Source organism: Cebus imitator, unplaced genomic scaffold (genome assembly GCF_001604975.1).
Source record: "Cebus imitator isolate Cc_AM_T3 unplaced genomic scaffold, Cebus_imitator-1.0 Scaffold63, whole genome shotgun sequence".
In the NCBI taxonomy this organism is placed as follows: Eukaryota; Metazoa; Chordata; class Mammalia; order Primates; family Cebidae; genus Cebus; species Cebus imitator.
The window spans coordinates 2,019,235-2,032,245 of record NW_016107378.1 but is presented as its reverse complement, the minus strand read 5'-3'; the positions used below and the strand labels follow the sequence as shown (position 1 = coordinate 2,032,245).

The following is a 13,011-nucleotide window of genomic DNA, read 5'->3' as shown; positions in this document are numbered from 1 at the left end:
AATAAATATCATATAAAACTACTTGGGGGTAAAAAAACTAAACAAAACACACAAAAAAATCTCTCTATGAGAGGTGGTTAACATGTTTTAACCTTGATTCCTAAATTGTAGCTGCTAACCGGACCACTTATATTGTCTGTATTTAATTAAGCATTGATTCTTTCCAAGTTGTTAAATAAACGTGAAATTAATATTTCTGTTTTAATTTAGTAGAAACGTATGCACTGCTTTATGCAACATGTGCCAGAAGTCAATAAAGAATATTTTAAGAGCTTGCTAAGTCCTGAGGAACATAATATTTTTTACTTTTCACCATGATAAACTCTGTCATTATATTCATTTTGTATTAATTTACAATTGGTCCATAAAAAAAAAGGATTAACTATTTTTTAGGGTCATCGTTCAAACCGTGTTGTTAATCACAATTTACTCTGAAGATACAATTTCTCACATTATCTGAAATTTACAAATAGCTAGTAGCACATTTTGTGAATAAATGAATAAAATTATATACTATTTTAGCCCATGAATAGTATTTTCAGAAATAAATGTAGTAAAAATTACATCTCTATGACTAAAACGTAGATTCTGTACTCTAGTATTTATTTTTAAGTTTTATTCATAAGTATATTTTGCAGTCACAACTTTTCCTCACGGATCAGAGTACCCTTAAACTTTATTTCCATTTTCAAAATTCTCTTTTGATGCTAGTATGAGACAGCAAAAGATTCTCCCAAGATCAGAACAGAATGCAGGCATCTTATTTCACTTCCATTCTCCTAGGGAACAAACTTAACAGGCTACAGAAAAAAATATGATAATAGGAAGATGAGTTTTCAAGCAACTCCCTAAAAAATATTAGATAATTTCACAAAATTACTGATAATGCAGAACATAACAGCCATTTCCTCAGAAAGAGACATAGTCCTATTATTTTGTTTTAGTCTCTCAAATGATTAATAAGCTGTGATAGCTGAGAAAGTTAAGTTCCATAGGTAATCTGGCCTAAGTTTCAAAATGTTGTTTTCATTTTACTCAAGGATCTTTAATCCTCTGGGTAAACAGTGGATCTTGGCACATTTGCAAGTATTGTTAAGCACTGATTTGCCATTCATATATTAACTAGTATATTTTGCTGTGCTCAAAACACCATGTATATAGCTTATAATTTTAAATAAGCACAATTTTTAAATGTCTCTATTTTACTTTTTCAAAACAGCAACCAAGAAGTTTTAAAGTAACAGATGGGTAAACTCTTCAGGAGCTTACCTCTTCTGTTCTTCTTTCAGAAAACTTCATAGAATGTAATTGTTTCTCAAGACTGCAACATTTTAAACGCTGCTCTTTAAGTTGCATGTTTAACTCATCCCCATTTGCCATCAAGGCATCGTGGCTGATTCTGAGAGTTCTTTGCTTCTAAAAGAGAAAAAGAAAATCTTTTAAACATTATTTTTGGATTATGATTAATCATTTGACTAAATGATTACAATTCTATAAATGAATTTACTCCTGAGGTTCACATTATACAGCTTATTTTTCACATAACAAACTATGTGTATGTGATACTTCTTTGTAACGACACTCTGAACCTCTGTGTAACATGAAGAAGAAAATACAGGGTTATCTTAGCACAGAGTCACGTATTTTATTTCCTCCTAGTTTTTGACTTGATGGTGACCAGCAAGTAAATTTGTTTTAACAATTAATTTTGTTTTCTTTTTGCTGTGGTTACATTGGTTGGACATGCTATCTAAAATGCTGTAGCATGGGTCAAAAATGCTGACCACAGACACATGAACTGAAGGGATTCGCCACTACATCATACAAATAGCCTTGTCTGGCTAGCTTTTAATTTGAATACAATTAAGCTAAAATTTCCAATTTAGTAAAATAGTTATGAACTTTTCTTAATTTTTAAAAAATGGTCAATTTATGACCATGCTGTAAATTCAGTTTCATATACTTTAATGTCATATAGTTTTTTTTTAAAATAAAAGAGTTAATTACATTTTTTCAGAGAGATCATAATTTACATCTTTTCAGAGCGATCATATAACCATAACATGCAATGCCTCATCTGCTAACTAAAATCTCTCAAGTCCTACTGAAGTTTTTCTTCACTTGTTTAAATGAAACACGACTATTGAGGCATTCAGGTCAATTTTCGTATTATTTCGTATTGGTATTATTATAGAACATCTTCTTCTTTGCTCCACACTTCATTGAGGCTGTTGGGCTTAACCTCTCAATTTTTTACCCTATGTCAACTTCCAAAAGAGCTGCCTGTACTGTAGTAGACACCTGTTATTGTTGGTATGTAAATAGAAATCAAAATTGTCAAATTGATGAGAATGTAAAATCATTTTTCAATTCCTTTCTTAATTCTTCATCTTAGAAATGGTTTTCAATCACAGGGATTTTTATAATTTCTTTTTTCTAACTATCTGTACATAGCGCCATCACTCTCACTCAAACTCTCACATTTATGCAGAAGTAGTTACCACTTGGCATTTAAAGAGGTTCCTGCAGAATGGAAAACAAAATCCCCAGAGCATGGCTGAAAAATATTAACTATCTAATTCAACAGTTAATTTAGGCTTCAGATGACCCTTTGCTTTGCATCAATCTACTGCTCTCCTTGCCTCAGTACTTCAAAGAAAGTATTACTTCATATAAATTCCGTTAATCTGGAATGTCTTGGAGTTCATTAACTCCAGAACCTATGTTAATTATGCAGTGCCAACAAATAGAAGCCTTCAGGTGGCATATTCCTGTGGGGTCATAGTCCTTGTAAAAACAACCATGGCATAAAGAATCCCAAGTATTGTCAACCTAAATGGTTAAGGTTTAAAATAAATACACTGACAGTTGACATTAAGAGTAATCAAATACTTTCAGGTAAGGGTAGTGACCAAAAAAAAGTCCAAATCAAAGAAAGCTTTAACAAAACATGACTATTGACCTATTAATCACTTTGGTCTATTGTCAATAATTATATAAATGCTTAAAATTGAAGCTATATGCAAATATAGCAAAAACTTATGTGTCCATAATAAATTCAGATAAAAGGAGGTAAAAATAAATTTCCTTGGTACAAGATGATTTATAATAAATATGTTTATTACTTTAAGATGGCACAGATATTTATAAAAAGTCCAATAAGTTATTTATTTCTTTAGTACTTGAGTTATAAATAATAAACAATATATTAAGGGAAATGATACACATTTGTGAATACAAAGAACAATCTTTAAAAATGTTTTAGTATTACAATCATTCTATATTTAAAAACAACTTGAATACTATTTTTGAATCCTTTGCATCCCTGTAACATCATAATAAAATAAATTATCCCTGTACCTCTTGAAGCTGAATAAATTTTCCTTCCATTGCTGAAAGAGCATTGCTTTTCTCCACTAGCTGTTTATGAAGCTTAATCATTTCTACATTGTCCCGAATATTTGACCTTCAGAGTCATGTTTAAGAAAAAGACAGATGTAAAAAATGCAAGTTAGAAGAAAGAAAATCAATGGTGGAATCACAATTTTTCAATTAATGTCACCTAGAAAATATTTATACACTTGCACATCAGTCAGTGAGGTTTTGGATTATTATGAATGCAGGACAGATTAATTATTTAAAACAAACTAATAATAATTCCTGAACTTTCATAACCTTGAACTCTCAAAGTTTGAAGGGAGCCCCCCCCAAACTTCATGACTATGTTACCTCTACAATTGATAATACAGATTTAAAATCATTTTATAGCATAGTGAAAGATGGCACAAAAACACAACAGTTTTTAGTACAACAATGGTACCGTTACCAAGCTTCACACTTATTTTAAGGAAGGCTATCATGCTACTTTTCCCTAAATGAAAAATATGCAATACAGCCATTCATCTTTCTGCAACTCTCTTGATACAAATGGCACCATAAAATTACTATTCACTGGAGTTTCCTCTTGGAGTTTTCAACTTTTCAAAATATTTGCAAAGAAAAGTGACTTAGCATTTTATACTAATAATGCCTAAAGCTGGCATTTAAATATGTTGCAGATGTGCCTTTAGCTGTAAGAGATCATTTGATGTCCACAGGGTATACAGAAACCCTATATGCTACAATACTATTTTGTATTTTTCCTACTGAGATTAAAGCAAATGTAAAATTTAACAGGAAGATCTTGTTAAAGGTTAATCATAGATCTAAATGAGTACCTGTTTTCAAAAGGCATTTATTTTCCTGACAGAGAGAAGTTCCTTAATTTAATACATTTTACATTCAAAAATATTTTGTTAATTTTGAAGCTTCATTTCAGAGTTCATTTTTAGAATTAAATAAACATAAAAAATTTCAAATCAGAAAGTTCAATATTTAAAGTAAGAGATTTTACTTTTAAAACTTATCTAGTGTACACATATTGAAAAAATTGTCATAATGCCCTACTGGAACCAGAGAATGGACTACAAAGCTCACACATCTGTAAACCAGCTGAGGACTTGAAATACTTAATTTTCCTCTTTGATATTTGAAAGTTCATTGTATTTTGGCATTGGACAGTTAGTTGTCCTCACACAGAAGATAAACAAGTCCACGAATCTGAATCTTGTCCAGGGTACAGTCTTAACGCAATGTAAAAATAACATGTCTAAAACATGTTATGTAGTAGTTCAGTGCACATATCCAACAATTCACTCACTATTATTCACTCAGTATTACTAGTAGTCACTAAAAACACACACACACATATATATAATATATAGAGAAAAATATCTTAAATAAAGTCTAAAGAAAATATTCTTTTTTTTCATGTTTAGAAGCCAAAACATAATTTACCTATCTGCCCCAGAATTACTTGGTTTGACCACTCAGCAGTGAATGACATTTATTGATATGCAAGGACCGAATGTGATTCAAATAATTTAAACTCTTTTCATACATTTCCAGTTGACTCTGATATTTTATTTTTGTTTTAAAGTATGTTAATATTTTTAAGAAGATTCAGCTACATTTGAATAATAACCATTAATTACAGTAACACAGAATTAAATCTCTATAATCCATTCAGCCACATAGGGTGATAGAAATAACAGCTTTTAATTTTAAATTCTTTTTGCAAGGCAAAAACCAGTAAATATATGTAAAAAACTTTCAGTGGTTTAATTGGTGGGTGCTTTCCTGAATATTTTCCTAAACTCCTTGGGTTTAAACTTTTCAAAATACTGCCCAAAACAGTGACAGGGCATTTTAAACTGGTAATGCCCAACAAGTGGGTATAAGTACAACTTAAGAAGTATTTAGAAAACAGCAGTAATGTAATATAAAGAATATCTTAAGTAACAACGTGGTATAATAATGTTGAACTTTAAATAAAAAATCAGTTTGCTACAGAGTACACCTTTCCTAGGACAACAGTAAACTTGTAAGTCTTTAATAATTACTTTTATGTATCAGTTTTAAGGGGCTTTATTATTACGACTTTATATTTTTTTATGGAACAAGGAGAAGAAAAGGATAATTTGTTAAACTGAAAGTCCTAGGTCAGTGATAACATAAAAGTTAAAATCAATGTGATAAATGTGGTCTAGCCTTTAAGAAGACATGCAATGAAAATTACCTCAAACCCAACAATCAACTCAACACTTTTGTATAGATGAAATATGGTAAAAGAATAATGGGTGGAAGTAAGAGAGAAAGAGGGAAGGAGACATCATAAAAAGATAACAAGAAATGTGAGAAGGATGTTGTAGGCAAGATGGAGCTGGGGTGCATAGCTAAGTGACCAGTCCTAGACCTCTGGGCTTGTGGAGCAAGGCCTCAGGTTGGTCTTTGAAGAACAGACATAGGGCTAATTTTATGAGTAATATTTTAAGTGACCTCCACACAATATTTTTTTTGCCCTTTTCTACACACTATGACAGAAATACCAAATCTTCAGGATGATGACATTCTAACAGAAAGAATAATGCATGGTAAAAATATTGAGATGAACTCTGACAGTCATATACCAAATCATACATGCTGCATTACACATGGTGAAATGATCTGCAAACAGATATCAAGCACACTAATTAAGTGCTTTGTGAAAATAAATTTCTCAAAATTTTCAACAAGGATTTTGAAAAAGCCATGAACAATTAAGTTGGAAAAATGCAGTTTCTCTTCTTTCTTTAAAGAAAAAAAACATGATTTAGAATTATGATCAAATCTTATAAAACTATGAGAAGAGTTGTTGGCCCATCTCTAGATTAAAAACAAACTGAAATAAATTAGATTTTATGTCAAAAAAGTAATCCAGCTCAACAACCTGTGTGCCAAGTTTCTCTCATATAATTTGAAACAGTCAAGCAATAAACTCTGAAAAAGGAATTTCTAATGGAAGCCTTGAAAACACTTGACTCCAGCTTTGCTACTGGGTGCCATAATAAATCCAGAAACCTAAAACCTCAGAAACACTGCAGAAGAAAAAACTTTCAGTGGAGCCATGTAATGTATAGTCTAATATGAAAGCTTAAGTAGCAAAAATCTATGCTCCAGTGCAAGTTTCATATACTTTATTCCCCAGGCATTCAACTCCCCTCCCCCAGCCTTTGTCAACATTTCATTCTTTGCTACCATATTATGAAAGCTAAAAAAATGCCTCTTGAACTTTTGAGATTAAAATGTCATAGTATTTAATGTCATTTAGAACAGAAGGCTTTAAAACACAGAAGCTAGGCTATGAGATTCTGCGAGGTAGTTATGTCAAATATTTATGAGATAGAATGGAGAGACTGTTTTTGAGTAATAGTTACAGGCTGACCAAATTTTGGGCATAACGTTGAAAACAACCTTAGCATTAAAAAAAGCTCTCCGGATTTTCTTTACAAACAGTGGCAGACATCCTGTAACTGTGCTGTTGAAGGAAATGTAGGTCATTCATAGTTTTTATTAGGGATACACAGATAACAATCACCAGCCAAGTTACCACCTACGAACAGAAGGCTGCTAGTAAACTGAATAGAATAAGTTCACTAAAATAGCTGAGAAAAGTCTATTTGAAAGGTCATGATTTTGCTCAAAATTGCTACTTGAGTTCATAGGTGAAAACAGTGCTGTCTGATTTAAGATTGCTTAAAGGAAAAAAATTGTCTGTGTATGTTTATTTGCCTCTGATTCATTACTTTCCTGTGGTGTTGGGTCAAACTATAAATCAGAACTCAGTGTTTTCTTACTCTCACCACCCACAGGAACGGAGGGGACAGTTTTGTTAGCTCTCTACACGCATAAAATCACACCCAGTGAAAGGGCGCTCCCAAAGGCTGGTTGGGGACAGGAAGAACTCAAACTCTGGCTCATCTTCTTAAAGGGACCATTTTTACAACCATGTTTAATGGATTCCAACTTGAGATTTACATTAAAAGGAACGGAAATCTGAAATTTTTTTTCCTTTTTTTAGACGGAGTTTCGCTCTGTCACCCAGGCTGGAGTGCAGTGTCACGATCTCGGCTCACTGCACCCTCTGCCTCCTGGGTTCAAGCGATTCTCCTGCCTCAGACTTAGGAGTAGGTGGGATTATAGGCATGTGCCACCACACCTGGCAGGAATCTGAAACTTAAAGTCAGCATTTCAAAAAGCCCAATAAGAAACGTAGATTTACTGGCAATGAAGTTGCAAAGAAATGTAGATTTACAGGCAATGAAGTTGCAAAAGTGAACTAATGGTTTTGTGTTGTTTTCATTTTTTGATAGAATTGTGCCAACCCAGCGTCATAACACAGGTTATTTAACAATTAGCAGAAGGAGTGATTGGCATGACACAGGTCTTCGATGAATACAAACAGCTAATTTACTATGCCAAATCTTTCTGCATGCAAGGTCCCTATAGAGAAAAATAGCTGTTGTTTAAAGACAGGGAACCATTTATCCATTTCAGTCTAATCATTTTACAGTTCAGGTGGCTAACTGAGGCTCACGGAAGTAAAGAATTTGGCCAGAGACCTTAAGTAATGGAGACAACACTCAAATCTAGCTCTAGGAGTTAAATTCTTCCCACTCTTCAAAGTCACATTCTCCTCACTCTTCTAAGTTTTTTCCTCTAAGATCTTCCTAAGTTTTAACTTTCCCTCCACTATCATGCATACATTCATATACTAATAACTATTAACTGTGACAATTTCTGTGGTTTATATAACATGGCAAGAAGATATGTTAAGTCACTATCACAGAAACATCTTAGATAATGTTAACAATAAAAACATGAGGATAAAAGAAATGGTATTTGAGTGTGATAATTTTCATTGGGTGAATTCTAAGCTATTCCAAATAACAGAGCATGGTGAATATATTTTAAGAAATGAAAGAAAGATCACTCCCTGTAATAATGTCTGCATGGCTATCCCTGGTCCCACTTACTCTTCCATCAGAGAACCAGATGTGCCCTTTAAATTAGGGGGTTGGGCAATCAGGCAAATCCAAACTGAGGAACATTCTGCATACAACTGTCAATGGACTATGAAAGAGTAGGGGACCATTCAAGAATAAAGGATACTTAAAAGACAAGATAACTAAACGCAACAACACGCGATGTTCAACTGGATCCTAGATCAAAACAAAATAAAACAAAAACAGCTATTACAAAAAGACCAAGCTGCAAAAGACATTATTGGGATAACTCGAGATATTTGGATATGGACTGTATATTAGATGATGCAGCTGTATCATTCATTGTTAAGTGTTCTGAATGTGATAGCTACACTGTGGTTATGCAGGAGGATGTTTTTGTTCCTAGAAGATACTTTTAACTGTACAGAGGGTGAGGTAATATATGCACCTAATGGGAGTCAGGGAGAGAGGTGAAGAGAAAGGAAGTGAGGAATGAACAAAGAGAAGAAAGAGAGAGGGAGAAGGAGAAATAGGAGGGAAGAGAAGATGAGAGATGTTGAGAGAGGAAAAGAGACTGAGTGAGAAAAGGCTTAAGCAACAGCATGCCGAGTACAAAAATAGGTTTGTTGTACCATCCAAAAAATATGCTAAGGAGTGAAAGATTATGTGAGTGCTCACTCAACTATTCTTCCCACTTTCTGTAGGTTTTCAATTCTTCAAAATGAAAAGTTAGCAATAACTTAGAATGCTAGAAAGTAATCTTGTATCTGTGCAGAGGGGAAACAATGAGCCCTTAAAGCTAAGCTGTTTCTTGTAATGCATGGCGCAAAAGGCCTCTCTGTTGTGAGATTTGACAGTCGGCTGTCCGCCAAAGGGAAGAAGGCAAGTCAGAGTGTCTGAAATACTTATGGGTTAAATTTCCTCCACTGGGACATTATGGAAGTTACATGATTTCTAATTAAGAAGGTAAACACCCTAACATTTATTTAAAAAAAAAAACAGTACAAACTAGTTACACATTTGTAAGAGTATAAATATTTTTGGAGTTAAAAAAGGTCAATAAATGGTAAAATCATTCTGATTTTAATGTTCATGTACATGTGTTCACTGGTTACTGCTTTGAATTTAATTTAAGATGGCCTTTTTAATAAGCAGAAAATGTGCATTTTTATATTGTTTAAATTTAATATGGATTTTTCCTCAAAACAACACAGACATTCAGGCTACTTGTAAATGATACAAGATTTTTTGCTAATGAGGCATTATGTAGAACATATGCAAAAATCACAACTCAGTCTTCCAAAATAGACCACAACAACAGGAAAAAACATGATTTTCATAAAAAAGAGCAGCACTGGGCTTATACTTCAAAGCAATTAGGGGCTTTGGATAACCAAAAGTTGATGTCAAGCTGATGCCAAACCCAACTGGTCTATTAAACACATACTATCAAGAGTTTCTGTAATAGTCTATGAAAAGGCTCTCTGCCATAAATATCAAGCACTGCCACTCTGAAGATTACAACTACGTTAGGTTCATGTTTGAGAACAAGGAGTCCAACATCCAGATCAGACTTCTAGAATTTCAAATCTGAAATAATGTATCCGTGAAAGAAAAGTTTAAGTATGTTTCCCATTTTGCGATTTTTCTCTACAGTAAACTACACTGAGTTTTATATTCTCCCTAACATCTTTTTCAACAGTTTTCCATTAGGCTAAAAAAACCTGCTGTTATATATAAAATTGTGAGCTCTGTGTAAATATTTAAAAAAGGTATTGAAGAGCCTTATTTTAAGTTATTTCCTCAGTTTCAACAACTATATTTCAAGAAACAATATGCAATTGACTATAGGTATCTTTCCTTCTAAGCAAATAGCATGTAAATTTTCCATTTTATAAAAACAGTGAGGGAGGTACACACTGATTTATTTCTCTGGTCTCTGCAATAAAAGTTCCGTTGCCTGTACTACTCATTTGTCTCTGCTTTTAATTATTGATATGACAAAAATAGACTGCTACAGAGTAAATGAAATAGCCACCTAAGGAGGGACTTATTTCCTCTATGTATATATGTTGGTGTCTCTTGTTGGTAATATTTATAGTAGGAAAGTATGTATCCTTGTCTATCACTCTATTTCTTCTGCTGTTTTAGTTTTAGAATTGAAGGACTTCTGGATTTCCCTTTCTGTTAACACTAGCTCCTAAATGATCACATCCCTTTGGAAAAGGGAATGGCCAACGCAGTGTCCACCTTACTCTATAGGAACCTGAGAAATGTAACAAACAATTCTTGATAACCTTGTACTCAGTGGTTGAGTAAAGATGATACAGGGACTGCCCTAAGCTTGGACTTGGCCTATGTGAACTTTTATATTCAGACAATATCTCAAACATAGCTGTTGGCATTTACTAAGATCACCACATTCAGTGTTGAGGTCTGGTCCTTTAGCACTGTTTCTCACAAGGAATTACTTCTTGTTTTTTAAAGTAGGCCAAGTCTAAATAATTTCTTCTTCCTATAGAAATATGAGTAACTTATAGGTATTCGAGCTTACCCTTTAGCTAAGGTTCAAATTACATCCCCTAATTATCAAATATGATTCTCAAAAATATTCTTATTTCTTTTGCCTTGCAATTAGAAGGGTGTATAATGTCACTAGACATATAGGATTTCTTGTATAATTTAATTTTACACATATTTAGGAATAGAATTTTTAAAGGTAACACTAATCTGATAGATCTGTAAAATATAAAGCTTTTTATATATTTTTAGCCCACTTTTTAAAAAACAAGTCTGATATTAAGCATCTTTTCTTAGCGTCTTTATATATTACCACATAAGATTAGTTTGTTAAAAGACGAATAAACTCTGAATCTGAAATGAAAGGCTAGAAAATCTTACTTGATTTTTCTAATGAGAACCTAGCCATACAAGTATGTTATAAAAGTTGTTGAGGAGGAGAAAAATAAGTACAGCAACTAGGTCTCGTTTTAAAAAAAAAATCCAGGGAAATAAAAGAGACATAGTAGCCAAATGCTATACGTAGACCTTATTTGAATTCCAATTAAAATGAACAGTAGAAAGACATCTTCACAGAAGTTTGAAAATAAACTAGTTATTAGACCCTATCAAAGAACTACTGTGATTTTTGTTAGGTGTGATAATGGTATGGTAGTTATGTTTTAAAAAATTCCTTTTCAGACAGAAATACAGGTTGAAGTATTTGTGGGTGAGGTGATGTGATATCTGGCTGGGGATAATTAGGAAAATAAATGTGAGTGGACAGATGAAACAAGAATGGTAAGATGTTGATAGTTGTTAAAGCTGAGTGATAGGTATGTGAGGGTTCAATACATTACTTTCTGTACTTTTGGGTATGCTTAGTTCAAAAAAAGAAAATGAAAAGAAAAGCTATAAAGGGAAAAATAATTCAAGAAGGACTATGTTAAAAAGATAGTCTTGTTGAAAGCACAATGTCAAAGCAGAAAATGGATGAACAGGTACTAGGAACCAAAAAAATGGCAAAGGAGGATGGGAAAGAAAATATTATACATTATGAAATGTCAGAGATGACAAAAATAAGCAATGGGAAAGGGATCCCTATTTAATAAATGGTGCTGGGAGAACTGGCTAGCCACATGCAGAAAATTGATAATGGACCCCTTTCTTACATCTTATACAAAAATTAACTCAGGATGGATTTAAGGACTTAAATGTAACACTTGAAACTATAAAAACCTTAGAAGAAAACCTAGGCAAAGATATCATTCAGGATATGGGTATAGGCAAAGATTTCACAACGAAGATGCCAAAAGCAACTGCAACAAAAGCAAGAATTGACAAATGGGATCTAATTAAACTAAAGAGCTTTTGCACAGCAAAAGAAACTATCAACAGAGTAAACAGACAACCTACACAATGGGAGAAAATTTTTGCAATCTATCCATCTGACAAAGGTCTAATATCCAGCATCTATAAGCAACTTAAATTTACAAGAAAAAACACAAACAATCCCATTAAAAAGTGGGCAAAGGACATGAACAGACACTTCTCAAAAGAAGACATACATGTGGCCAACAAATATAAAGCTCAACATCACTGATCATTAGAGAAATGCAAGTCAAACCCCTGAGATACCATCTCATACCAGTCAGAATGGCTGGTCAAAAAACAACAGATGCTGGTAAGGGTATGGAGAAAAAGGAATGTTTTTACAGTATTGGTGGGAGTGTAATTTAGTTCAACCATGGTGCAAGACTGTGTGGCGATTCCTCAAAGACCCATAGGTAGAAATACCATTCAACCCAGCAATCCCATTACTGGGTATATACCCAGAGGAATATAAATCGTTCTAGTATAAGGGCACATGCACACGTATGTTCGTGGCAGTCAACCTAATTGCAATCCACCTAAATGCCCACCAATTTCAATCAACCTAAATGCCCATTAATGATAGGCTAGATAAAGAAAATGTGGTACACACACACCATGGAATACCATGCAGCCATTAAAAGGGAAGGAGATCATGGCCTTTGCAGGGACATGGATGGAGCTAGTGGGCTATTATCCTTCACAAACTAATGCAGAAACAGAAAATCAAACACTGCATGTTCTCACTTATAAGTGAGAGCTAAATGATGAAAACACA

At 33.3% G+C, this 13,011-nt stretch overlaps 1 protein-coding gene across 8 annotated transcripts in view; it reads right to left on the bottom strand.

Annotated features, from left to right (window-relative positions):
* RPGRIP1L (RPGRIP1 like) overlaps positions 1–13,011 on the bottom strand; it is a 99,179-nt gene that overhangs the window by 70,148 nt on the left and 16,020 nt on the right. For all 8 annotated transcript variants that reach the window (XM_037739103.1, XM_037739104.1, XM_037739109.1 and 5 more), the window contains 2 exons: positions 3,361–3,466; positions 1,270–1,416 (listed from right to left, as the gene is read on the bottom strand). In XM_037739103.1, coding sequence (XP_037595031.1) covers positions 1,270–1,416; positions 3,361–3,466 — 253 coding nt within the window. The remainder of the gene's footprint in view (positions 1–1,269; positions 1,417–3,360; positions 3,467–13,011) is intronic.